This window comes from Chiloscyllium punctatum, chromosome 45 (assembly GCF_047496795.1).
Source record: "Chiloscyllium punctatum isolate Juve2018m chromosome 45, sChiPun1.3, whole genome shotgun sequence".
NCBI classification, from domain to species: Eukaryota; Metazoa; Chordata; class Chondrichthyes; order Orectolobiformes; family Hemiscylliidae; genus Chiloscyllium; species Chiloscyllium punctatum.
Genome location: NC_092783.1, coordinates 29,571,239 through 29,598,717, shown reverse-complemented (window position 1 = coordinate 29,598,717; position 27,479 = coordinate 29,571,239). Strand labels below are relative to the sequence as shown.

At 46.7% G+C, this 27,479-nt stretch overlaps 1 protein-coding gene across 6 annotated transcripts in view; it reads right to left on the bottom strand.

Annotated features, from left to right (window-relative positions):
- Positions 1–27,479, bottom strand: part of LOC140467264 (phospholipid phosphatase-related protein type 5-like) — a 140,541-nt gene that overhangs the window by 13,935 nt on the left and 99,127 nt on the right. For 4 of the 6 annotated variants that reach the window (XM_072563515.1, XM_072563516.1, XM_072563517.1 and 1 more), the window contains exons 2-6: positions 13,831–13,922; positions 9,014–9,202; positions 7,834–7,957; positions 3,540–3,790; positions 182–358 (exon numbers count right to left, since the gene is read on the bottom strand). In XM_072563515.1, the coding sequence (XP_072419616.1) occupies positions 182–358; positions 3,540–3,790; positions 7,834–7,957; positions 9,014–9,202; positions 13,831–13,896 (807 nt within the window). In that variant the 5' untranslated portion in view covers positions 13,897–13,922. The remainder of the gene's footprint in view (positions 1–181; positions 359–3,539; positions 3,791–7,833; positions 7,958–9,013; positions 9,203–13,830; positions 13,923–27,479) is intronic. The other 2 variants (XM_072563519.1, XM_072563518.1) reach the window with 2 other exon arrangements.

Below are 27,479 nucleotides of genomic sequence, written 5' to 3'. Positions count from 1 at the left end.
TCATAATTGATTTGTCTGGATAGCATGGCAAAATAATACTTGTCACTGTATCTCGGTGCATGTGACAATAATAAATCAAATTAAATCAACATCTCTTAGGTCAGTGGCCCATCAACTTTGGCTTTGCACCCTGGATCTTCCGAGACACATCCTGACTGGAAGCTGGCTCCTTGACACTCACCAGAAACAATGCCACTGCCCCACCAGTGAGGAACCCAACCAGGACGTCGGACCAGTGGTTCCGAAACTCCGACACACGCACCACTCCAGTTAAAAAGGTCAGGCACAGGAGTGTGAGGCAGAGCACGGGCTTGGTCAAACGTGTACCCTTGGCTTGGAACATAATTGTGACGTACATCTGGGAAAACAAGCATGAATGGTTCACGTTAAGGGTGAGAGAAAGGGACATTGAGACATATCCATGTAATTCAGCCAGGCCTCTCAGGTCTACCTTTGCACTCAGTACCATTTTCACCCATTCCTTCACTGCATACTCTTTGAATCTTTTAGACCCATGAAAAATATCTTACCTCCTTCCTGAAAAGAGTCAATGTTTTGGCTTTCAACTACTTTCTGTGGCAGAGAATTCCTCAAAGGTTTCCCAAGCGGATCCCGATGGTGGAAGAGAGAGTGGAATGGTTCCGAAGAATGATTTGGGAGACTAATCTCATAGAAGTCCACAAAATTCTACCAGGATTAGACATGATAGACGCAGGAAGGACATTCCCAAAGTCCTTGGGGGGAGTCCAGAACTAGGAGGGTCACAGGCTAAAGGGTAGGACTGAGATGAGGAGAAATATGGCGCAAAAACAATTTAAGCGACGTTACCAAGACTGGAAGGTTTGAATTGTAACAAGAGGCTGAATAGGCTGCGAGCCCTTTCCCTGGAGTGTAGAAGGCCAAGGGGTGACCTTATTGAGGTTTCTAAATTTACATGGGGTACACCAAAGGTCTTTTCCCCAGGGTTGGGAAGTCCAAAAGTAGAGGGCATAGTTTGAAGACGAGAGAGGAAAAATGTAAAAGGTACTGAGGGGCAACTTTTTAACAGTGTTGGCCAGAGCTTGTTACCTAGCCCTGAATTTCCTGGAGCCCCATCTTTTCTCCTTCAGTGTGTGGTACAATCTTGAGCACTCTTTGCACGGTCCCTGTTAGGTGTAGTCAGGGATGTTGGATCAGACCATGCTCTGATCATCAGAACCAGGAGTGTGGGAGTAAGTCATTCGGTCCACCTTGCATTCAAGAAGATTCACAGCTGACCCACCCCAGACCTCGACTCTTCTTCCGTGCCAGCCCTCAGCTTTGATTATTCAAGAATCTATCTCCCTCCACTTCTGATACTTTCATGGATCTATCTGGGGTTGAAAGTTTGGATTTTCAACCACCCCCCCCCCCCCCCCCACCCACTTAGGGAGCAAGAAATTCCTTTGCATCTCTGTTTTATGAGTCTTGAAACACCATCCTCTCTTTTGACACTCCCCTTCCAGGGGCAAATATTTCCTCAACATCCACCCTGTCACATCCCACTCCCAGAATGTTGCAGGTTTCCAAAAAAAAATCATCCCTCTTTCCCCTAAAATGAAGGCCTAACCCAGTTGTTCAAACCAGGAACCAGCCTATTTTTTAAACAACCTCCAATGCCAATAAATCCTTTCTTAAAATAAACAGGGCCAAAACTGTGCACAGAACCTCTGGTTGCCACCTCTCATGCACCCTGTACTGTTACAACAAGACTTTACAGTTTTGAAATTCCAAGCCCCTCACAATAACAACCATTATTCCAGTTGTCTTCTTTAACCTACTTTTCTAATCAATCTGTTCAGAAGTCTTATTACACAGTCTGGAGCAGGTGGGAATGGAACCCAGGTTTCCCTGTCCAGGGACACAACCAACATGCCACAAGTTCTCCAGTTCTGCTTTCTCCCATCATTTTATTTATTCCATTTTCCTAATCATTCGGGAATAAGTTGAACTTGAACCCGGCTCAAATTCCAGGGGTAGGGTCATTACCACTGGGCCACAAGAGGGACCACCCCCCAGATCTGCTTTTTTTCTTATTTTTTATTTGATTTGATCTGTTTCTCTAATCAACTTGTTCAGAGATATTATTACACACCTCTGGAATAAATGGGGATCCTGTTGCCTTCTTAACTTAAATCGCTGGACTCGTGTGCTAACATTTCTTGCAAAAGGACACCCAGCTCCCTCACTGCCACACACGTTTTGGGTCCTCTCTCCATTACAATATGAGTTTGCCTTTCAATGTCTTCACACTAGCATTTCACACTTGTTTGGGCCTGAACACCATGGAGGCAGTGAATGGACTTTAATTTTCTTAATCCAACATGACACTGGATGCAATTTAGCGCTTGGAAATATTGGATATTTGAACAGGACGTAGCTGGGGGTGGGCGCATAGATAGTGTAGACAGGCAGAAACATTTCCTCTTGACAGAGGGATCAGTGATGAAGGGAACACAGATTTAATTTAAGGGACAGGAGGTTTAGAGGGGATGTAGGTCAAAATGTTTTCATCCCAGAGCAACTGGAAGGAATCTGGAACTCACTGCCTGTTGTTTTGGATCAATCAAACTCCCTCAAAGTATTTCATGGAGGTAACACAGACTCTAACCTTTATGTAAATGCAAGTGTAAGGTGCTGTGTTCCAGATGTGATTCTGAAAACAAAAAATACTGAAGATCACAGTAGGTCAGGCAGCGTACATGGAGAGAAGGCAAGCTAACATTTTGAGTCTAAATAAAGCAACATTAGCTTTCTCTCCATCGATGCTGCCTGACCTGCTGCGATCTTCAGAAAGTTTTGTTTTCAGTTCACATTCCACCATCTGCAATATTTTGCTCCTCCAGATGTGATTCCATAAGTCCACCTAAAGGCTTTAAGCAAAGCATACTTTAGTCTTATAACATAGTGAAATAAACATAAAAAGAAGAATTGACCTAACTTTAACTCTGTTGAAATGTTTAATAAAAGAATATATTATTTAATTCCTACTTATTGATTGATCCAATATAACATCATGCTTGGCAAAGGCAATTTAGCAAAATGTATTTTCCTCCCGGGCTATCTCCCTTCCAGTGCAGGAGAAAGGAACACTGAAAGCAATAGATCGAGCAACTGAGAGAGAAAACTCAAGCTTCTTGCTGAAGCAGAGAGAGAGCTGTACCTATGAGCTTCAACTCCAATAACTGAAAGCAAAACCTGAAACTCAAGGGTGTGTGTGAATCTGACTCCACCCATTCATGCTTCTTTTGTCAAAGAAACACACTCCGGGAGCTTGGAGCTGTGTATTCACTGTTTCTGAAGCAGACATTCTAACACTGCTGTGGATACACCACTCTGCAAGGGGAACACCAGAGAGCAATTCCCTCTAAAAGGTGTAGTACCATCACACAGAAACTGGTTAGAGATGGAAACAATCAGAACGTGAAAGAAATATTTAGATGGTGCCAAGGCAGACTCGGCTAGAGAAAAGAGAAAGGGATCAGAATATTTCAGTGACTGGTGCTGCCAAAGGGTCTTACCACGGTGTACACCGCTGCATACATTGTGAGGGCGGAGTCCTTGCAAGGGAAGGCACGTCTGGCACTAGACACAATACCCGGGCTCCCCGTGCAGGCATTCTCTGAGTTGACGAATTGAGTGGAGAGCTGGCAGCCCAGGGCAGTATAGTTAGGCTGGCACACTGTCATGAAGTGCGGTGCAGGGCTTCCCGTCACAACCTGCCCAGCGTTCACGAAGATGTCTGTGGCACACAAGCCAAATGTATAGACACCTGTGAGGAGAACAAGGCACAGCGTGAGACAGCTCGCTTCCCAGCCTCTCTGCTTCAGTGCTGGCTCCCCATTTCACCATTCGCTTTTCCGTGCTCCCCCGACCCCAACCCAAACGTCACGGTTAGAGAGACGGCAAGCTAGGTGGAGGCCATTCATTGCTTTACACCTGCCCTGCCCATTTGATCTCATCATCAGTGCTCTGCTCCCATTCCATTTCCCTCCAACTACCCCCTTGATTCCTTTCGCCCCAAGAACTATATCCAACTCCGGTTCAACAACGAGTTTCATCCAGGTGCTCTGGTTTCCTCTTACTGTCCAAAGATGTGCAGGTTAGATGGATTGGCCATATTAAATTGCCCATAGTATCCAGGGATGTGCAGGCTAGGTGGATTGACCATGGGAAATGCAGAGTGACAGGGATAGTGTAGGGTCCAGGTAGGATGCTGTTTGGAAGTTCATGTGGACTCAATGGGCTGAATGGTCTGCTTCCACACTGTAGCAATTCCATGATAAGGGGAGCACTTACTTAAAACTGAGATACAAAGAGATTTCTTCTCCCAGAGGCTAGTAAATGTCTGGAATTCCCTACCACAGAGGTGTGGCGACTAGATCGATGGAAGTATTTCAAGAAGGGGAATAGATTTTTGAAATATTGTGGAGTTGAGGATTAGCACAAAAGAGATAAGGCAGCTCAGCTATGGTCACATGGAATGGACGGATAGGCTGGATGGTTTAAAATGCCTACTCAGGTTTCTACTCTCAATGTCCTCCCAATGAAACTTTACTGAGTGTGGGGTCATTTTGCAGATGCATCGATCCTCGCTGCCGCTCGGTTGAATACAGGCAGAACCCTGTGCATGTAACAGACAGTCGTCTGAGGGTGGAATCAAAACTGGGTTCCTGGCACTATGAGGCAGCAGTGCTAATCACTGAGCTACCATGGGGCACTTGAAAGTCTTCCACTAGGTCAGTCCTTTTTCAGATAACTCGACCAGGAACAGGCCTGAAATGCTGTACGACCTGACAGTAGAGATAGTCCATTGGGTCAGCTCAATGAGATCATGGCTGATCTGATCATCCTCAACTCCACTTTCCCATTTTTAAGCCATAACACCTAGATTCCCTTCATGATTAAAAGTCTATGTCAGCCTTGAATATACAGTAATTGAGGTCTGAGCCTCAACAGCCTTCAGTGATAAAGAATTCTACAGATTCACTCCCCTCTGACAGAAGAAAGTGGGAGTGACTGTGTGACTGAGTGTGTGAGTGTAAGTGCATGAGTTTGTGGAGGGGTGAAAGTCTGCCTGTGTGTGCATAGGGGAGTGTGAGTGAGTGTGAGATAGTGTCAGTATGTGTAGGATAGTGTGAGTGATTGTGTGTGTATCAGTGTGGGATAGCATGAGTGAGTATGTGAATATGTAAGTATGTGTGTGTGCATGAGGGGGGATAGCATTCCAATGTCAGCGCGTGTGAGATGGAATGAATGAGTGTGAGTGAGTGTGTATGTGGGATGTGTCAGTGAGTGTCCAAGTGGGATAGTGAGATTAAGTGTGTGTGAGGGATAGTGTGTGTGTGTGTATGCATATGTGTGTGTGCGCATGTGTTTGTGTGAGATAGTGAGATTACATGTACGTATAGGATAGTACCATTGAGTGTGTGTGCGGGGTAGTGTGAGTGAGTGTGCCTGTGGGACAATGTGATTGAGTGTGTGTGTATGGGATTATGTGTGAGTATGTGGGATTGTGAAAGTGCATGAATGTGTGTGGGAGAGTGCAAATGAGTGCATGTGGGATTGTGTGAGTGTAAGTTTGAGTACAAGTGTGCATATTTGTGTGTGTTGGGGGGGTTAGAGTGAGTGCACGTTGACTGAATAAATGTGTGTGGGACAGTGAATGAGTGTGTGAGTGCGATAGTAGGAGATCATGTGTGTAAGTGAATCAGTGTTCCAACTTCAACCCTGTCCTCAGCCCCATCGTCAACCCAATCCCAGCCTCAATCCCAGCCCTACACCTATCCTCAATCACAGACTGAGTCCCTGTCCCAGTTCCATTTTCAACTCCAGTCCCAGCTCCATCGCCAGCCTAGGCTGAGTCCCAAACCCAGTCCCAGCCCCAGCTCTTGCACCTGTCCCAGACTGAACCATAGTCACATCCCTTTGCCCCCAGCCCAGTCCCAGTGCCGATCCTGATCCCAGCTTCGATCCCAGCTCCAGCCATTGAACTAGCCTCTGCCCCTCTCCATTCCCTACCCATTGCCAGACTGAATTCTAATCCTAGACGCAGTTCTAGTCCAAATCCCAACTCAATCCTGAGATTCTATCCCTGCCTGTGCCCCAACACCAGCCCCTGATCCAGCATTTACCCTACCTCAATCCAGTTCTAGCCCCAGCTCCAGGCACAGTCTGAGACACAGCCCAGTCAGAGTACGTGTATACAAGAGAAATATAGTGTGTGTGTCTCTGTTGTCTCTGTGAGTGAAATGGTGTGGGATGGTGTGTCTGGGATGGTGTGAGTGTGTGCTTGGGGTAGTGTGAGTTAGTGTGTACCTGGGATAGTGTGAGTAAGTGTGAGTGTGGGATCATATGAGTGAGTGAGTGTGGGTGGTATAATGTGGGAGTGTGCGAGTATGCGCATGAGATAGTGTGAATGTGTGTGGGATAGCGTGGGATCACGTGAGTAGGTGTGTGGTGGTGGAAGAATGTGTGAGAGTGTGGGCGGGGTGAATGTGGTGTGTATGGTGTTAGTGAGTCTGTGACCCGTGCTCAACTCAGGCTCAGTCCCTGTCTCCACTCCTGCTCTGGACCCAGCCTGTCTCTGTTCCCTGCCACTGACCCAGCTTCGGCCCATCTCCATTCTCTGCCCCTGACCCAGTCTCAGCCCCTGCCCTAGACTAGGACGCCATCTGAGCCCAATTCCAACCTCAAACCCCAGGCCCAATCCTAAATCCAGTGTCAGTCCCAGCTCCAGGCCCAGTCTCAATCCTAGTGTCAGTCCCAGTTCCAGACCCAATTCCATTCCCAATCCCAATGTCAACCACAACTCCAGCCCCAGTCGTTGTCCCAGTATCAGACCCTGACCCTCTCTGTTCCCCGTGCCAGACCCAGACCCTGTCCCATCTCCAATCCCAGTCCTAGTCCAAGTCCTGGTACCATTTCCATCCACAGTCCTAGTCCCAGTACCATCTCCATGCCCAGTCCCCATCGCCAGTGTTATCCCTAGTCCTGGCCTGAGTCCCAGTACCAGACCCTGCCTGTCATGTCCACCCCAGGCTCAGACACATTCCTATGCTCACTCCTAGACCAGACTCCAGCCCCTAACCTTCTGGACTCCCTCCAATGCCAGCATACCCTTCATTAGATACGGGACCCAAAACTGCTCACAATATTCCAAATGCAGTCAGACCAGAGTCTCCTGCAGCCTCAGAGTGTAGAGTCTACTCTGCCACTCACCACGGCTGATATCGCTGCACTTGCTTTCTAACTGTCTTGAAAGGAATGTTAACTTTGCATTTGCCTTCCTAACTGCTAACTGAACCTGCATGTTAACCTCAAGAGAATCCTGAACTAGGACTCCCAAATCCTATTATGCTTTAAAAGTCTTTCACCATTGAGAAAATAATCTATGCGTTTTTTTCTTCTGACCAAAACACATAACTTCACACTTTCCCACATTGTGTTTCATCCACTACTTCTCTGCCCACTCTCCTAGGCTGTTCAAGTCCTTCTGCAGCCTCCCCTTTCCTCAACATGACCTGTCCCTCCACCTGTCATCTGCAAATTCAGCAACAATAAGTCCTCAGTTCCTTCGTCCAGTTCCAGCCCCAGTGCCGCCCCAGTGCCAGCCCCAATGCCAGTCCCAATCTCAGGTCTGTGAGAGTCTGGGCCTGTTCAGAATGAAGTTGCCCAGAGTGTGAATAGGTGCATGACTTCAGCACCATCACTCATGTGCTGAGAAAGGGCAGATGAAAAACCAAAAGATGCCCATGTCTGGACCTGCGTTTCTCCCGAACTGCTAATAGGTGAGAGTGAAGAAATCGGACAGACCCAAAAATCTGATGACTCTGCGAAGTAGCGGATTGAGGGAACAGCAGTCTGCAGTCACAATCGTTCTCTCCTCACGGACTAAATCTGCCCGAAAGACAAACGCCGCTAACTCACCGAAAACAATCTGGGAAGGAAGAAAAACAAAGGACACTGAGATTTACTTCCAAATCAGCCAAGCAACTTTTGAAGCATTTGCCCATCCGTTGAGCACTCTTTCAGCACTTTCTGAACTCTGGGCAATGTTTTGAGACAGAATCCATCATGGTAAAATCTGATCAATTGGCATGCGGGCCAATATCACTGAGGTCTACACTTACACATCTCCCATACATACACACAGACAGATAAACACACCCATAGACACATACACCCAGAGACACACCAACACTCACACACCAGACTCGAAAATGAGATTAATATCAGTCTCAGGGAGGAACTCTCTCCCTCCTCAAGGATCAGGGACTGTAATCACTCTCCATACAAGAAGCAGAATATGCGACACCTTCCTGACAACAGGATTAGTGACTGCCTCCTCTGAGGGCCAGGATTGGTTAGTCCTACCCTCTGAGGGCTAGAAACTGTGACTTCCGCCCTCCGAGAAACAGAATATGTAACTCCTTCCCTCCAAGAAGATTAGTGACTCCTTCCCTCCGAGGACTAGGATGAATGTCTTCCTCCCTCTGAGGACTCGGATCATGACTCTCTCCCTCTGACGACAAAGACAGTGACTCCCTCACTCTGAGGACTAGGATAGTGATTCCTGCTATGGTTTAGGACCAGGATGTGTAAGCCCCTCTCTGCAAGGACCAGGATTAGTGAAACACTCCCTCCACAAACATGATAGTGACTCCCTCCCTCTGATGTTCAACATCTGTGACCCCCTTCCCTCCAAGGTCCAGAATTTGTGACTCCCTTCCTCTGAGAAGCAGAATATGTGATTCCCTTCCTGCAGGACCGGGATCAGTGACTCCCTTCTCTGAGGAATAAGATTTGTGACTCCCTTCCTCTTCGAAGCAGCAGATGTGACTCCCTCCCTCTGAGAAACAGGGTCAGTCATTTCGACCATGATCAAAGACCAGGAAGTGTGAACCTCCATCCCCCTCCCAGGACCAGGTGGTGCTTGGCTCGGTCAGCAGTGAGGAAGGTGCCAGAAGCTGTAACTGATGAAAGTCATCCTTACTGTTGTCATGGGGATAGCAGAGGCCAGGGACTGGAGCAGGACTGGGGGTAGCAGGCTGGTTTCCTCTGGCCCTGGATATGGTTTCGTGAAGCTGTTGTCAAAACAGAAGAAGCCTTGATGATGGACTGAGAAGGTATCTGTGAATTCCAGGTAGTAGGTAAGCAAGACTGTCCCGACCATAATCATCAACTGCAAAGAAAAGAACAGTCTGAAAGTTATTGGAGAGTGTAGAAAGTGCAGGATGATACAAGTGTCCAGTCATTGAAAGTCAGCATTGCAGGAGCAGCAGGCAGTCAAGAACGCAAATGGGATGTTGGCTTTCATTGCGAGAGCATTCAAGTACAGGAGTGGGATGTCTTTCTGCACTTTCACAGGGTGAGACCTCAGCTTGGAGTACTGTATGTGCAGTTTTGATCTCCATATCTGAAGAGAGACGTTCTGGCAATGGTGGGAATACTACAAAGGTTTCCCAGACTCATTCCTAGGAGGAAAGGACTGACATTTTAAGAGAGACTGGATCAATTAGGATTATAAGCACTGGAGTTTAAAAGATTGAGGGGGGAAATCTCACAGAAATCAATCACATTTGTACAGTTCCAATTTCCTTACCTCAGGAAAGATTTTATTGGCAAAAAGGGAGGATCATAGAGTCAGAGAGTCAGAGAGATGTACAGCACAGAAACAGACCTTTCCGTCCAACTCGTCCCTGCCGACCAGATATCCCAACCCAATCTAGTCCCATTTGCCAGCAGCCGGCCCATATCCCTCTCAACCCTTCCTATTCATATACCCATCCAGATGCCTCTTAAATGTTGCAATTGTACCAGTCTCCACCACATCCTCTAGCAGCCCATTCCATACACGTACCACCCTCTGCATGAAAACATTTCCCTGAGGTCCCTTTTATATCTTTCCCCTCTCACCCTAAACCTATGCCCTCTAGTTCTGGACTCCCCCACCCCAGGGAAAAGACTTTGCCTATTTATCCTATCCATGCCTCTCATAATTTTGTAAACCTCTATTAGGTCGCCACTCAGCCTCCGACACTCCAGGGAAAACAGCCCCAGCCTGTTCAGCCTCTCCATGTAGCTCAGATCCTCCAACCCTGGCAACATCCTTGTAAATCTTTTCTGAACCCTTTCAAGTTTCACAACATCCTTCGATAGGATTGCACTCACTAATCCAAAAGTGGCCTCACCAATGTCCTGTACATGACCTCCCAACTCCTGTACTCAATACTCTGACCAGTAAAAGAAAGCACTTTCTTCACTATCCTATCTACCTACAACTCTACTTTCAAGGAACTATGAATCTGTACTCCAAGGTCTCTTTGTTCAGCAATACTCCCTAGAACCTTTTAGATTAAGTGTATAAGTCCTGCTATGATTTGCTTTTCCGAAATGCAGCACCTTGCATTTATCTAAATTAAACTCCATCTGCCACTCCTCAGCCAATTGGTCCATCTGATCAAGATCTTGTTGTCTCTGAGGTAACTGTCTTCGCTGTCCACTACACCTCCAATTTACTAACTATAACTCCTATATTCACATCCAAATCGTTTATATAAATGACAAAAAGTAGTGGTTCCAGCAACCGATCCTTGTGGCACTCCACTGGTCACAGGCCTCCAGTCTGAAAAACAACCCTCCACCACCACCCTCTGTCTTCTACCTTCGAACCAGTTCTGTATCCAAATGGCGAGTTCTCCCTGTATTCCATGAGATCTAACCTTGCTAAACAGTCTCCCATGGGGAATCTTGTCCGGACGCCTTACTGAAGTCCATATCGATCACGTCTCCCGCTCTCCTTCATCAATCATCTTTGTTACTTCTTCAAAAAACTCAAATTTGTGAGACATAACAGCACATTTGACCATTTGGCCCTTCAAGCCTGCTCTATCATTCAATCTGATTGTAGCAGATCACACAACTCAGTCCCCATTGATACCCATAGCCCTAAGAACTATATTCAACTTCTTCTTGAAAGGATTCAATATTTCTGACATGACCATGCTCTATGACAGTGACTTCCACAGATTCCCCACTCTCTGGGGCAAGACATTTCTCCTCATCTCATTCCTACCCCTTATCCTTAGACTCATAGAACATAGAACAAAACAGCACAGAACAGGCCCTTCGGCCTTTGATGTTGCGCCGACCTGTGAACTAATCTAAGCCCATCACCCTACACTATCCCATCATCATCCATGTGCTTATCCAAGGATTGTTTAAATCTCCCTCATGTGGCTGAGTTAACTACATTGGCAGGCAGGGCATTCCACACCCTTACCACTCTCCGAGTAAAGAACCTGCCTCTGACATCTGTCTTAAATCTATCACCCCTCAATTTGTAGCTATGCCCCCTTGTACAAGCTAACATCATCATCCTAGGAAAAAGACTTTCACTGTCTACTCTATCTAATCCTCTGATCATCTTGCATGTCTCTATCAAATCCCCTCTTAGCCTTCTTCTTTCCAATGAGAACAGACCCAAGTCTCTCAGCCTTTCCTCATAAGACCTTCCCCTGGACCAGGCAACATCCTGGTAAATCTGCTCTGTACTTTTTCCAATGATTCCACGTCCTTCCTGTAATGGGGTGACCAGAACTGTACACAATATTCCAAGTGCTTTGTACAGTCGCAGCATGACATTATGGCTCCGGAACTGAATCCCTCTACCAATGAAACCTAACACACTGTATGCTTTCTTAATTTCACTATCAACCTGGACGGCAATGTTCAGGGATCTATGTACATGGATTCTGAGATCCCTCTGCACATCCACACTACCAAGAATCTTGCCATTGACCCAGTACTCTGCCTTCCTGTTTTTCTTCCCAAAGTGCATCACCTCACATTTATCTGCATTGAACTCCATTTGCCACCTCTCAGCCCAATTCTGCAGTTTATCCAAGTCCCCCTGCAACCTGTAACATTCTTCCAAACTGTCCACTACTCCACCGACTATAGTGTCATCTGCAACTTACTAACCCATCCACCTATTCCTGCGTCTAAGTTATTTATAAAAATGACAACCAGCAGTAGTCCCAAAACAGATCTTTGTGGCACACCACTAGTAACCGAACTCCAGGCTGAATATTTTCCATCAACCACCACTCGCTGCCTTCTTACAGAAAGCCAGTTTCCAATCCAAACTGCTAAATCACCCTCAATCCCATACCTCTGCATTTTCTCCAACAGCCTACCATGTGGAACCTTATCGAAGGCTTTACTGAAGTCCATGTACATGACATCAACTGCCCTCCCCTCATCCACATGCTTGATCACCTTCTCAAAAAACTCAATGAGGTTTTGTGAGACATGACCTGCTCTTGACAAAACCATGTTGACAATCTGCAATCAAATTGTTGCTTGCTAGATGATTATAAATCCTATCTCTTATAACCCTTTTCAAAACCTTTCCTGCTACAGATGTAAGGATCACTGGTCTACAATTACCTGGGTCATCTCTACCAACCCTATAGACAATGACGACTCAAAGATCAAAGCCAAGGTCTCCAACACCTCCTCTCTAGCTTCCCAGAGAATTTGTGGATAAATCCCATCAGCCCAGGGGACTTGCCTACTTACACTCCTTCTAGAATTGATAACACCTCTTCCTTACTAACCTCGATTCTTTCTAGTCTAATATCTCATATCTCATTCTTTTCCTCGACAATAATCTCCTCTTCCTGAGTGATAACTCCCACCGGTAATCAGGAACATCCTTCCTGTTTTTACCCTGTCTCGTCCAATGGAGATCGGTGGAATTATGGATAGTGTAGAAGGTTGTCAAAGCATTAACGGGATATTGATCAGTTGCAGATATGGGCGGATAAATGTCAGATGGAAATTAATCCGGGCACGTGTGAGGTACTGCACTTTGGGAGATCAAATGTGAAGGAAAAGTACACAGTTAATGGCAGGACCCCGAAAGCATTGATGTACAGAGGGATTTTGGGGTTCAAGTCCATCACTCCATGAAAATGACCATACAAGTAGATAGGATGGGAAAGAAACCATCTGGCATGTTGCCTTTATTGCTTGAGAAATTGAGTAAAAGAGTCAGGATGTCAATTTGCGACTTTAAAGGACTTCTGTGAAGCCAAACTTAGAGTACTGCATTTAATCTTGGTTGCCACATTACAGGAAGGATGTAGAGGCTTCAGAAAGTGCAGAAGACTTTTACCAGGATGCTGTCAGGATTAGCCTCTCCTTCCGAACTATAACAAGAGGCTAGAAAAACTGGGTCATTTTCGCTGGAGTGGTGGAGGCTGAGGGGAGACTTGATAGAAGTCAATAAAGTTATGAGATGGATAGATAGGGTTGACTGAATGAATCTTTTTCCCAGAGTTCAAATGTCTAATAGTAGGGGGCAGGCATAAAGGCGAGAAGGGGAGAATTCAAAGGAAATGTGAGAAACAAGATTTTTATACAGAGAGTGGTAGGACTCTGGAATGTGCTTCCAGGGGTGGGAGTGGAGGCAGATATGATTGGGGGGTTTAAGGGAACTTTAGATAAGCAGGGAATGCAGGAATATGGACCAAGGGCAGGCAGAAGGGATGAGTTTAATTTGGTGTCATGTTCGACACAACATCGTGGGCCGGAGGGCCTATTCCTGTGCTGAACTGCTCTATGTTCTACGTCCCTGTTAAAATGTGTTCAGTTTCTCTGAGTCTCCCTCCTCATTCTTCAAAACCGTACTGAATATAATTCCAACTGATCCAGAGTCGTTTCAAAGGCTTCAAGTGCAAGGGCTTCTCTAATTGATTAAAATGGACCCAGAGCTCAAGGTGGTTTTTTTAAAATCAAACTAACCTCAATACAGATGAAACATGGGATGATTGAGTCGCTCCGTCGCACGTCACTCTCCTCTCGAGACATGTTTGGTACCACAGGCTCCTCCTGACCTGGAAGAGAATGCCAACATATTGCTGATCAACACACACTCTGGAAACTGTGCAAGCATGATCCAGTGCACGGTCAACAATTAACACTGATGTTACAGTGACAGCCAGTGTTACAGTGACAATCACACAAGTGTCGTCCAATGTTGCCAGCAGTATTACAGTTACTGACAATGTTATCGTTACTAGCAATATTATACTGGAGCCAGGGTTACAGTGATAGACAATCTCACAGTGACAGGAGAAAGTGAGGACTGCAGATGCTGGAGATCAGAGCTGAAAGTGTGTTGCTGGAAAAGCGCGGCAGGTCAGGCAGCATCCAAGGAGCTGGAGAATCAACGTTTCGGGCATGAGCCCTTCTTCAGGAATGAGGAAAGTGTGCCAAGCAGGCTAAGATAAAAGGTAGGGCGGAGGGACAAATCGGAAGGGTGTGGAGGGATATGGGCCAAATGCTGGTAACTGGGACTAGATGAACTGAGGATATCTACTTGGCATGGGCGAGTTGGATCTAAGGGTCTGTTTCCATGCTATACACCTCTATGACTCTATGATTGGCTGTAACTATATCACAGACTGTGACTGTGGGACTGGGGGCTGTCATTATTGCACAGACTATAACTATGGAACTGGCAGTAATTGTAGTATAGATTGTAACTTGAACTGGCTATAACTGTGGGAGTGACTGTCACTATAACTGGAAAATTGGCTCCAACTATGGGAGTGACTGTTAAAATTACACTGACAGTAACTGTGAAACTGCCTGAAATTGTATCATACACTCTAACTGTGGGACTGACTCACTTTAACATAAACTATAACTGTAACACTGACTGTAACTGTATCACTGTGGGACTGGCTGTACCTGCTTGGCACACTTTTCTCATTCCTGAAGAAGGGCTCATGCCCAAAACGTCGATTCTCCTGCTCCTTGGATGCTGCCTAACCTGCTGCGCTTTTCCAGTAATCCCAGAGTGACAGTCAGTGTTATAGCTACCAGCAGTGTTATAATTACTGACACCATTACAGTGACAGCCAAAGTTACAGTGACAGATAATCCCAGTTGCAGACAGTGATATAGTGGCAACAATTAGTCTGAGATATAAAACAGCCAGTCCCACAGTTACAGTCAGTGCTATACTAATTACAGCCAGTCCCACGGGGATATAGTTACAGTCAGTGTTACAGTTATAGTTTATGTCAATGTGAGTCAGTCACACAGTTAGACTGTATGATACAATTTCAGGCAGTTTCACAGTTACTGTCAGTGTAATTTTAACAGTCACTCACATAGTTGCAGCCAGTGTTACAGTTACAGTGACAGTCACTCCCACAGTTACAGCCAATTCAAGTTACAATCTATAGTACAATTACATCCAGTCCCACTGCTATAGTCTGTGCTGCAATGATAGACAGTCCCACTGTTACAGTCTGTGCTGCAATGATAGCCAGACCCACTGTTACAGTCTACACTGCAATGACAGGCAGTCCCACTGTTACAGCCTGTGCTGCAATGACAGGCAGTTCCTACTGTTACAGTCTGTGCTGCAATGACAGACAGTTCCTACTGTTACAGTCTGTGCTGCAATGACAGACAGTCCCACTGTTACAGTCTGTGCTGCAATTACAGACAGTTCCCACTGTTACAGTCTGTGAAGCAATGACAGACAGTCCCACTGTTACAGTCTGCACTGCAATGACACAGCATCCCACTGTTACATTCTGTGTTGCAATGACAGACAGTCCCACTATTACAGTCTGAGCTGCAATGACAGACAGTTCCCACTGTTACAGTCTGGCCTGCAATGACAAAAAGTTCCCACTGTTACAGTCTGTTCTGCAATAACAGACAGTCCCACTATTACAGTCTGTGCTGCAATGACAGACAGTCCTACTGTTACAGTCTGCACTACAATAACAGCCGGTCCCACTGTTACAGTCTCCACTGCAATGACAGACAGTACCTACTGTTACAGTGTGTGCTAGAATAACAGCCGGTCCCACAGTTACAGTCTGTGCTACAATCACAGCCGATCCCAATGTAACAGTCTGCATTGCAAAGACAGACTGTCACATTGTTACAATCTGTGCTGCAATGACAGACAGCTCCCACTGTTACAGTCCATACTACAATAGCAGCCCGTCCCACTATTACAGCCTGTGCTGCAATGACAGACAGTCCCACTGTTAGAGTCTGTGTTGCAATGACACAGTCACACTGTTACAGTCTGTGCTGCAATGATAGACGGTTCCAATGTGGGCGGCACGGTGGCACAGTGGTTAGCACTGTTGCCTCACAGCCCCAGAGACCCAGGTTCAATTCTCGCCTCAGGCGACTGACTGTGTGGAGTTTGCACATTCTCCCCGTGTCTGCGTGGGATTCCTCCGGGTGCTCCGGTTTCCTCCCACAGTCCAAAGATGTGCAGGTCAGGTGAATTGGCCATGCTAAATTACCCGTAGTGTTAGGTAGGGGTAAATGTAGGGGTATGAGTGGGTTGCGCTTCGGCGGGTCGGTGTGCACTTGTTGGGCTGAAGGGCCTGTTTCCACACTGTAATGTAATCTAATCTAATCTAATCTAATCTACTGTTACAGTCTGTGCTGCAATGACAGACAGTTCCCACTGTTACAGTCTGTGCTGCAATGACAGATGGTTCTTACTGTTACAGTCTGTGCTACAATGACAGACAGTTCCACTATTACAGTCTGTGCTGCAAGAACAAACGGTTGCTCTTGTTATAGCCTGTGCTGCAATGACAGACAGTCCCACTGTTACAGTCTGTGCTACAATAACAGGCAGTCCCACTGTTACAGACTGTGCTGCAATGACAGACAGTTCCCACTGTTACAGTCAATGCTACAATACCAGCTGGTCCCACTGTTACTGTCTATGCTGCAATGACAGACAGTCCCACTGTTACAGTCTGTGCTACAATAACAGGCAGTCCCGCTGTTACAGTCTGTGCTGAAATGACAGACAGTTCCTACTGTTACAGTCTGTGCTGCAATGACAAACACTCCCACTGTTACAGTCTGTGCTGCAATGACAGACGGTTCCTACTGTTACAGTCTGTGCTGCAATGACAGACAGTTCCACTATTACAGTCTGTGCTGCAAGGACAAATGGTTGCTCCTGTTATAGCCTGTGCTGCAATGACAGACAGTCCCACTGTTACAGTCTGTGCTACAATAACAGGCAGTCCCACTGTTACAGTCTGTGCTGCAATGACAGACGGTTCCTACTGTTACAGTCTGTGCTGCAATGACAGACAGTTCCACTATTACAGTCTGTGCTGCAAGGACAAACGGTTGCTCCTGTTATAGCCTGTGCTGCAATGACAGACAATCCCACTGTTACAGTCTGTGCTACAATAATAGGCAGTCCCACTGTTACAGACTGTGCTGCAATGACAGACAGTTCCCACTGTTACAGTCAATGCTACAATACCAGCTGGTCCCACTGTTACTGTCTATGCTGCAATGACAGACAGTCCCACTGTTACAGTCTGTGCTACAATAACAGGCAGTCCCGCTGTTACAGTCTGTGCTGAAATGACAGACAGTTCCTACTGTTACAGTGTGTGCTGCAATGACAGACAGTTCCCACTGTTACAGTCTGTGCTGCAATGACAGACGGTTCCCACTGTCACAGTCTGTGCTGCAATGACAGACACTCCCACTGTTACAGTCTGTGCTGCAATGACAGACGGTTCCTACTGTTACAGTCTGTGGTGCAATGACAGACAGTTCCACTATTACAGTCTGTGCTGCAAGGACAAATGGTTGCTCCTGTTATAGCCTGTGCTGCAATGACAGACAGTCCCACTGTTACAGTCTGTGCTGCAATGACAGACGGTTCCTACTGTTACTGTCTGTGCTGCAATGACAGACAGTTCCACTATTACAGTCTGTGCTGCAAGGACAAACGGTTGCTCCTGTTATAGCCTGTGCTGCAATGACAGACAGTCCCACTGTTACAGTCTGTGCTACAATAACAGGCAGTCCCACTGTTACAGACTGTGCTGCAATGACAGACAGTTCCCACTGTTACAGTCAATGCTACAATACCAGCTGGTCCCATTGTTACTGTCTATGCTGCAATGACAGACAGTCCCACTGTTACAGTCTGTGCTACAATAACAGGCAGTCCCGCTGTTACAGTCTGTGCTGAAATGACAGACAGTTCCTACTGTTACAGTCTGTGCTGCAATGAGAGACAGTTCCCACTGTTACAGTCTGTGCTGCAATGACAGACAGTTCCCACGGTTACAGTCTGTGTTGCAATGATAGCCAGAGTCACTGTTACAGTCTGTGCTGCAATGAGAGACAGTTCCCACTGTCACAGTCTGTGCTGCAATGACAGACAGTTCCCACGGTTACAGTCTGTGTTGCAATGATAGCCAGAGTCACTGTTACAGTCTGTGCTGCAATGAGAGACAGTTCCCACTGTCACAGTCTGTGCTGCAATGACAGACAGTTCCCACGGTTACAGTCTGTGTTGCAATAATAGCCAGAGTCACTGTTACAGTCTGCGCTGCAATGAGAGACAGTTCCCACTGTTACAGTCTGTGCTGCAATGACAGACAGTCGCACTGTCACAGTCTGTGCTGCAATGACAGACAGTTCCCATGGTTACAGGCTGTGCTACAATAACAGACAGTCCCACTCTTACAGTCGGCGCTGCAATGACAGACGGTTACTACTGTTACAGTCTGTGCTGCAACGACAGACAGTCCCACTGTCACAGTCTGTGCTGCAATGACAGACCATTCCTACTGTTACAGTCTGCGCTGCAATGACAGACAGTCCCACTGTTACAGTCGGCGCTGAAATGACAGACAGTCCCACTGTTACAGTCTGTACAGCAATGACAGACAGTCCCACTGTTACCGTCGGTGCTGTATTGGCTGACAGTCCCACTATTACAGTCTGTGCTGCAAGGACAAACGGTTCCTACTTAGATAGTTTGCACAGCAATGATAGACTGTCCCTCTGTTACAATCGGTGCTGCAATGACAGACATTTCCCACTCTTACAGTCTGAGCTACAATAACAGCCAGTTTCACTGTTACAGTCTGTGCTGCAAGGACAGACGGTTCCTACTGTTACAGTCTGTGCTGCAATGACAGACATTCTCATTGTTACAATCTGTGCTGCAATGACAGACAGTCCCACTGTTACAGACTGTGCTAGAATAACAGCCATTCCCACTGTTACAGTCCATGCTACAATAGCAGCCAGTCCCACTATTACAGTCTGTGCTGCAATGACAGACAGTCCCACTGTTACAGTCTGTGCTGCAATGACAGACACTCCCACTGTTACAGTCTGTGCTGCAATGACAGATGGTTTCTACTGTTACATTCTGTGCTACAATGACAGACAATCCCACTATTACAGTCAGTGCTGCAATGACAGATGGTTTCTACTGTCAAAGCCTGTGCTGCAAATACAGACAGTTCCACTGTTATAGCCTGTGCTGCAATGATAGCCAGACCCACTGTTACAGTCTACACTGCAATGACAGGCAGTCCCACTGTTACAGTCTGTGCTGCAATGACAGACAGTTCCTACTGTTACAGTCTGTGCTGCAATGACAGACAGTTCCTACTGTTACAGTCTGTGCTGCAATGACAGACACTCCCACTGTTACAGTCTGTGCTGCAATTACAGACAGTCCCACTGTTACAGTCTGCACTGCAATGACAGAGCGTTCCACTGTTACATTCTGTGTTGCAATGACAGACACTCCCACTGTTACAGTCTGTGCTGCAATTACAGACAGTTCCCACTGTTACAGTCTGTGCTGCAATGACACACAGTCCCACTGTTACAGTCTGTGCTGCAATGACAAAACGTTCCCTCGGTTACATTCTGTTCTGGAATAACAGACAGTCCTACTGTTACAGTCTGTGCTGCAATGTTAGACAGTCCCACTGTTACCGTCGGTGCTGTATTGACAGACAATCCCACTATTACAGTCTGTGCTGCAAGGACAAACGGTTCCTAATGTTACAGTCTGCACAGCAATGACAGACTGTCCCACTGTTACAATCGGTGCTGCAATGACAGACATTTCCCACTGTTACAGTCTGTGCAACAATAACAGCCAGTCGCATTGTTACAGTCTGTGCTGCAAGGACAGACGGTTCCTACTGTTACAGTCTGTGCTGCATTGACAGACAGTCCCACTGTTACAGTCTGTGATGCAATGACAGACAGTCCCACTGTTACAGTCTGTGCTGCAATGACAAACAGTTCCTACTGTTACAGTCTGTGCTGCAATGACACATAGTTCCTACTGTTACAGTCTGTGCTGCAATGACAGACATTCCCATTGTTACAATCTGTGCTGCACTGACAGACAGACCCACTGTTACAGTCTGTGCTGCAATGACAGACAGTCCCACTGTTACCGTCGGTGCTGTATTGACAGTCAGTCCCACTATTACAGTCTGTGCTGCAAGGACAAACGGTTCCTACTGTTATAGTCTGCACAGCAATGACAGACTGTCCCACTGTTACAATCGGTACTGCAATGACAGACATTTCCCACTCTTACAGTCTGAGCTACAATAACAGCCAGTTTCACTGTTACAGTCTGTGCTAGAATAACAGCCAGTTTCACTGTTACAGTCTGTGCTGCAATGACAGACATTCCCATTGTTACAATCTGTGCTGCAATGACAAACAGTCCCACTGTTACAGTCTGTGCTGCAATGACAGACAGTCCCACTATTACAGTCGGTGCTGCAATGACAGACAGTTCCCACTGTTACAGTGTGTGCTGCAATGACAGACAGTTCCACTATTACAGTCTGTGCTGCAATGACAGACAGTCCCACTGTTACAGACTGTGCTGCAATGACAGACAGTTCCCACTGTTACAGTCAATGCTACAATACCAGCTGGTCCCACTGTTACTGTCTATGCTGCAATGACAGACAGTCCCACTGTTACAGTCTGTGCTGCAATGACAGACAGTTCCCACTGTTACAGTCTGTGCTGCAACGACAGACAGTTCCCACTGTTACAGTCTGTGCTGCAATGAGAGACAGTTCCCACTGTCACAGTCTGTGCTGCAATGACAGACAGTTCCCACGGTTACAGTCTGTGTTGCAATGATAGCCAGAGTCACTGTTACAGTCTGTGCTGCAATGAGAGACAGTTCCCACTGTCACAGTCTGTGCTGCAATGACAGACAGTTCCCACGGTTACAGTCTGTGTTGCAATGATAGCCAGAGTCACTGTTACAGTCTGTGCTGCAATGAGAGACAGTTCCCACTGTTACAGTCTGTGCTGCAATGACAGACATTCTCATTGTTACAATCTGTGCTGCAATGACAGACAGTCCCACTGTTACAGTCTGTGCTGCAATGACAGACAGTCCCACTGTTACAGTTGGTGCTGCAATGACAGACAGTCCCACTGTTACAGTCGGTGCTGCAATGACAAACACTTCCTACTGTTACAGTCTGTGCTGCAATGACATAGAGTCCCACTGTTACAGACTGTGCTAGATTAACAGCCATTCCCACTGTTACAGTCCATGCTGCAATAGCAGCCTGTCCCACTATTACAGTCTGTGCTGCAATGACAGACAGTCCCACTGTTACAGTCTGTGCTGCAATGACAGACACTCCCACGGTTACAGTCTGTGCTGCAATGACAGATGGTTCCTACTGTTACATTCTGTGCTACAATGACAGACAGTCCCACTATTACAGTCAGTGCTGCAATGACAGATGGTTCCTACTGTCAAAGACTGTGCTGCAAAGACAGACAGTTCCACTGTTACAGCCTGTGCTGCAATGATAGCCAGACCCACTGTTACAGTCTACACTGCAATGACAGGCAGTCCCACTGTTACAGTCTGTGCTGCAATGACAGACAGTTCCTACTGTTACAGTCTGTGCTGCAATGACAGACAGTTCCTACTGTTACAGTCTGTGCTGCAATGACAGACACTCCCACTGTTACAGTCTGTGCTGCAATGACAGACAGTTCCCACTGTTACAGTCTGTGCTGCAACGACAGACAGTTCCCACTGTTACAGTCTGTGCTGCAATGACAAAACATTCCCCCGGTTACAGTCTGTTCTGGAATAACAGACAGTCCTACTGTTACAGTCTGTGCTGCAATGATAGACAGTCCCACTGTTACCGTCGGTGCTGTATTGACAGACAATCCCACTATTACAGTCTGTGCTGCAAGGACAAACGGTTCCTACTGTTACAGTCTGCACAGCAATGACAGACTGTCCCACTGTTACAATCGGTGCTGCAATGACAGACATTTCCCACTGTTACAGTCTGTGCAACAATAACAGCCAGTCGCATTGTTACAGTCTGTGCTGCAAGGACAGACGGTTCCTACTGTTACAGTCTGTGCTGCATTGACAGACAGTACCACTGTTACAGTCTGTGCTGCAATGACAGACAGTCCCACTGTTACAGTCTGTGCTGCAATGACAAATAGTTCCCACTGTTACAGTCTGTTCTGCAATGACAGACAGTCCCACTGTTACCATCGGTGCTGTATTGACAGACAGTCCCACTATTACAGTCTGTGCTGCAAGGACAAATGGTTCCTACTGTTATAGTCTAAACCGCAATGACAGACTGTCCCACTGTTACAATCGGTACTGCAATGACAGACATTTCCCAGTCTTACAGTCTGAGCTACAATAACAGCCAGTTTCACTGTTACAGTCTGTGCTAGAATAACAGCCAGTTTCACTGTTACAGTCTGTGCTGCAATGACAGACATTCCCATTGTTACAATCTGTGCTGCAATGACAGACAGTCCCACTGTTACAGTCTGTGCTGCAATGACAGACAGTCCCACTGTTACAGTCGGTGCTGCAATGACAGACGGTTCCTACTGTTACAGTGTGTGCTGCAATGACAGACAGTTCCACTATTACAGTCTGTGCTGCAATGACAGACGGTTGCTCCTGTTATAGCCTGTGCTGCAATGACAGACAGTCCCACTGTTACAGTCTGTGCTACAATAACAGGCAACCCACTGTTACAGTCTGTGCTACAATAACAGGCAGTCCCGCTGTTACAGTCTGTGCTGAAATGACAGACAGTTCCTACTGTTACACTCTGTGCTGAAATGACAGACAGTTCCACTATTACAGTCTGTGCTGCAATGACAGACGGTTGCTACTGTTATAGCCTGTGCTGCAATGACAGACAGTCTCACTGTTACAGTCTGTGCAACAATAACAGCCAGTCGCATTGTTACAGTCTGTGCTGCAAGGACAGACGGTTCCTACTGTTACAGTCTGTGCTGCATTGACAGACAGTCCCACTGTTACAGTCTGTGCTGCAATGACAGACAGTCCCACTGTTACAGTCTGTGCTGCAATGACAAACAGTTCCTACTGTTACAGTCTGTTCTGCAATGACAGACAGTCCCACTGTTACCATCGGTGCTGTATTGACAGACAGTCCCACTATTACAGTCTGTGCTGCAAGGACAAACGGTTCCTACTGTTATAGTCTGCACCGCAATGACAGACTGTCCCACTGTTACAATCGGTACTGCAATGACAGACATTTCCCACTCTTACAGTCTGAGCTACAATAATAGCCAGTTTCACTGTTACAGTCTGTGCTAGAATAACAGCCAGTTTCACTGTTACAGTCTGTGCTGCAAGGACAGACAGTCCCACTGTTACAGTCTGTGCTGCAATGACAGACAGTCCCACTGTTACAGTCGGTGCTGCAATGACAGACAGTCCCACTGTTACAGTCGGTGCTGCAATGACAAACACTTCCTACTGTTACAGTCTGTGCTGCAATGACATAGAGTCTCACTGTTACAGACTGTGCTAGATTAACAGCCATTCCCACTGTTACAGTCCATGCTACAATAGCAGCCTGTCCCACTATTACAGTCTGTGCTGCAATGACAGACAGTCCCACTGTTACAGTCTGTGCTGCAATAACAGACGGTTACTACTGTTACAGTCCGCGCTGCAATGACAGATGGTTCCTACTGTTACATTCTGTGCTACAATGACAGACAGTCCCACTATTACAGTCAGTGCTGCAATGACAGATGGTTCCGACTGTCAAAGCCTGTGCTGCAAAGACAGACAGTTCCACTGTTACAGCCTGTGCTGCAATGATAGCCAGACCCACTGTTACAGTCCACACTGCAATGACAGGCAGTCCCACTGTTACAGTCTGTGCTGCAATGACAGACAGTTCCTACTGTTACAGTCTGTGCTGCAATGACAGACAGTTCCTACTGTTACTGTCTGTGCTGCAATGACAGACACTCCCACTGTTACAGTCTGTGCTGCAATTACAGACAGTTCCCACTGTTACAGTCTGTGCTGCAATGACAGACAGTTCCACTATTACAGTCTGTGCTGCAATGACAGATGGTTGCTCCTGTTATAGCCTGTGCTGCAAGGACAGACAGTCCCACTGTTACAGTCTGTGCTACAATAACAGGCAGTCCCATTGTTACAGTCTGTGCTACAATAACAGGCAGTCCCGCTGTTACAGTCTGTGCTGAAATGACAGACAGTTCCTACTGTTACACTCTGTGCTGCAATGACAGACAGTTCCACTATTACAGTCTGTGCTGCAATGACAGACGGTTGCTACTGTTATAGCCTGTGCTGCAATGACAGACAGTCCCACTGTTACAGTCTGTGCAACAATAACAGCCAGTCGCATTGTTACAGTCTGTGCTGCAAGGACAGACGGTTCCTACTGTTACAGTCTGTGCTGCATTGACAGACAGTCCCACTGTTACAGTCTGTGCTGCAATGACAGACAGTCCCACTGTTACAGTCTGTGCTGCAATGACAAACAGTTCCTACTGTTACAGTCTGTTGTGCAATGACAGACAGTCCCACTGTTACCATCGGTGCTGTATTGACAGACAGTCCCACTATTACAGTCCGTGCTGCCTGGACAAACGGTTCCTACTGTTATAGTCTGCACCGCAATGACAGACTGTCCCACTGTTACAATCGGTACTGCAATGACAGATATTTCCCACTCTTACAGTCTGAGCTACAATAACAGCCAGTTTCACTGTTACAGTCTGTGCTAGAATAACAGCCAGTTTCACTGTTACACTCTGTGCTGCAAGGACAGACAGTCCCACTGTTACAGTCTGTGCTGCAAAGACAGACAGTCCCACTGTTACAGTCGGTGCTGCAATGACAGACAGTCCCACCATTACAGTCGGTGCTGCAATGACAAACACTTCCTACTGTAACAGTCTGTGCTGCAATGACAGACAGTCCCACTGTTTCAGTCTGTGCTGCAATGACAAACAGTTCCTACTGTTACAGTCTGTGCTGCAATGACAGATAGTTCCTACTGTTACAGTCTGTGCTGCAATGACAGACAGACCCACTGTTACAGTCTGTGCTGCAAGGACAAACGGTTCCTACTGTTACAGTCTGCACAGCAATGACAGACTGTCCCACTGTTACAATCGGTGCTGCAATGACAGACATTTCCCACTGTTACAGTCTGTGCAACAATAACAGCCAGTCGCATTGTTACAGTCTGTGCTGCAAGGACAGACGGTTCCTACTGTTACAGTCTGTGCTGCATTGACAGACAGTACCACTGTTACAGTCTGTGCTGCAATGACAGACAGTCCCACTGTTACAGTCTGTGCTGCAATGACAAACAGTTCCTACTGTTACAGTCTGTTCTGCAATGACAGACAGTCCCACTGTTACCATCGGTGCTGTATTGACAGACAATCCCACTATTACAGTCTGTGCTGCAAGGACAAACGGTTCCTACTGTTATAGTCTGCACCGCAATGACAGACTGTCCCACTGTTACAATCGGTACTGCAATGACAGACATTTCCCAGTCTTACAGTCTGAGCTACAATAACAGCCAGTTTCACTGTTACAGTCTGTGCTAGAATAACAGCCAGTTTCACTGTTACAGTCTGTGCTGCAATGAAAGACATTCCCATTGTTACAATCTGTGCTGCAATGACAGACAGTCCCACTGTTACAGTCGGTTCTGCAATGACAGACGGTTCCCACTGTTACAGTCTGTGCTGCAATGACAGACAGTTCCACTATTACAGTCTGTGCTGCAATGACAGACGGTTGCTCCTGTTATAGCCTGTGCTGCAATGACAGACAGTCCCACTGTTACAGTCTGTGCTACAATAACAGGCAGTCCCACTGTTACAGTCTGTGCTACAATAACAGGCAGTCCCGCTGTTACAGTCTGTGCTGAAATGACAGACAGTTCCTACTGTTACACTCCGTGCTGCAATGACACACAGTTCCACTATTACAGTCTGTGCTGCAATGACAGATGGTTGCTACTGTTATAGCCTGTGCTGCAATGACAGACAGTCCCACTGTTACAGTCTGTGCAACAATAACAGCCAGTCGCATAGTTACAGTCTGTGCTGCAAGGACAGACGGTTCCTACTGTTACAGTCTGTGCTGCATTGACAGACAATCCCACTATTACAGTCTGTGCTGCAAGGACAAACGGTTCCTACTGTTACAGTCTGCACAGCAATGACAGACTGTCCCACTGTTACAATCGGTGCTGCAATGACAGACATTTCCCACTGTTACAGTCTGTGCAACAATAACAGCCAGTCGCATTGTTACAGTCTGTGCTGCAAGGACAGACGGTTCCTACTGTTACAGTCTGTGCTGCATTGACAGACAGTTCCCACTGTTACAGTCTGTGCTGCAATGACAAACAGTTCCCACTGTTACAGTCTGTTCTGCAATGACAGACAGTCCCACTGTTACCATCGGTGCTGTATTGACAGACAGTCCCACTATTACAGTCTGTGCTGCAAGGACAAACGGTTCCTACTGTTATAGTCTGCACCGCAATGACAGACTGTCCCACTGTTACAATCGGTACTGCAATGACAGACATTTCCCAGTCTTACAGTCTGAGCTACAATAACAGCCAGTTTCACTGTTACAGTCTGTGCTAGAATAACAGCCAGTTTCACTGTTACAGTCTGTGCTGCAATGACAGACATTCCAATTGTTACAATCTGTGCTGCAATGACAGACAGTCCCACTGTTACAGTCTGTGCTGCAATGACAGACAGTCCCACTGTTACGGTCGGTGGTGCAATGACAGACGGTTCCTACTGTTACAGTGTGTGCTGCAATGACAGACAGTTCCACTATTACAGTCTGTGCTGCAATGACAGACGGTTGCTCCTGTTATAGCCTGTGCTGCAATGACAGACAGTCCCACTGTTACAGTCTGTGCTACAATAACAGGCAGTCCCACTGTTACAGTCTGTGCTACAATAACAGGCAGTCCCGCTGTTACAGTCTGTGCTGAAATGACAGACAGTTCCTACTGTTACACTCTGTGCTGCAATGACAGACAGTTCCACTATTACAGTCTGTGCTGCAATGACAGACGGTTGCTACTGTTATAGCCTGTGCTGCAATGACAGACAGTCCCACTGTTACAGTCTGTGCAACAATAACAGCCAGTCGCATTGTTACAGTCTGTGCTGCAAGGACAGACGGTTCCTACTGTTACAGTCTGTGCTGCATTGACAGA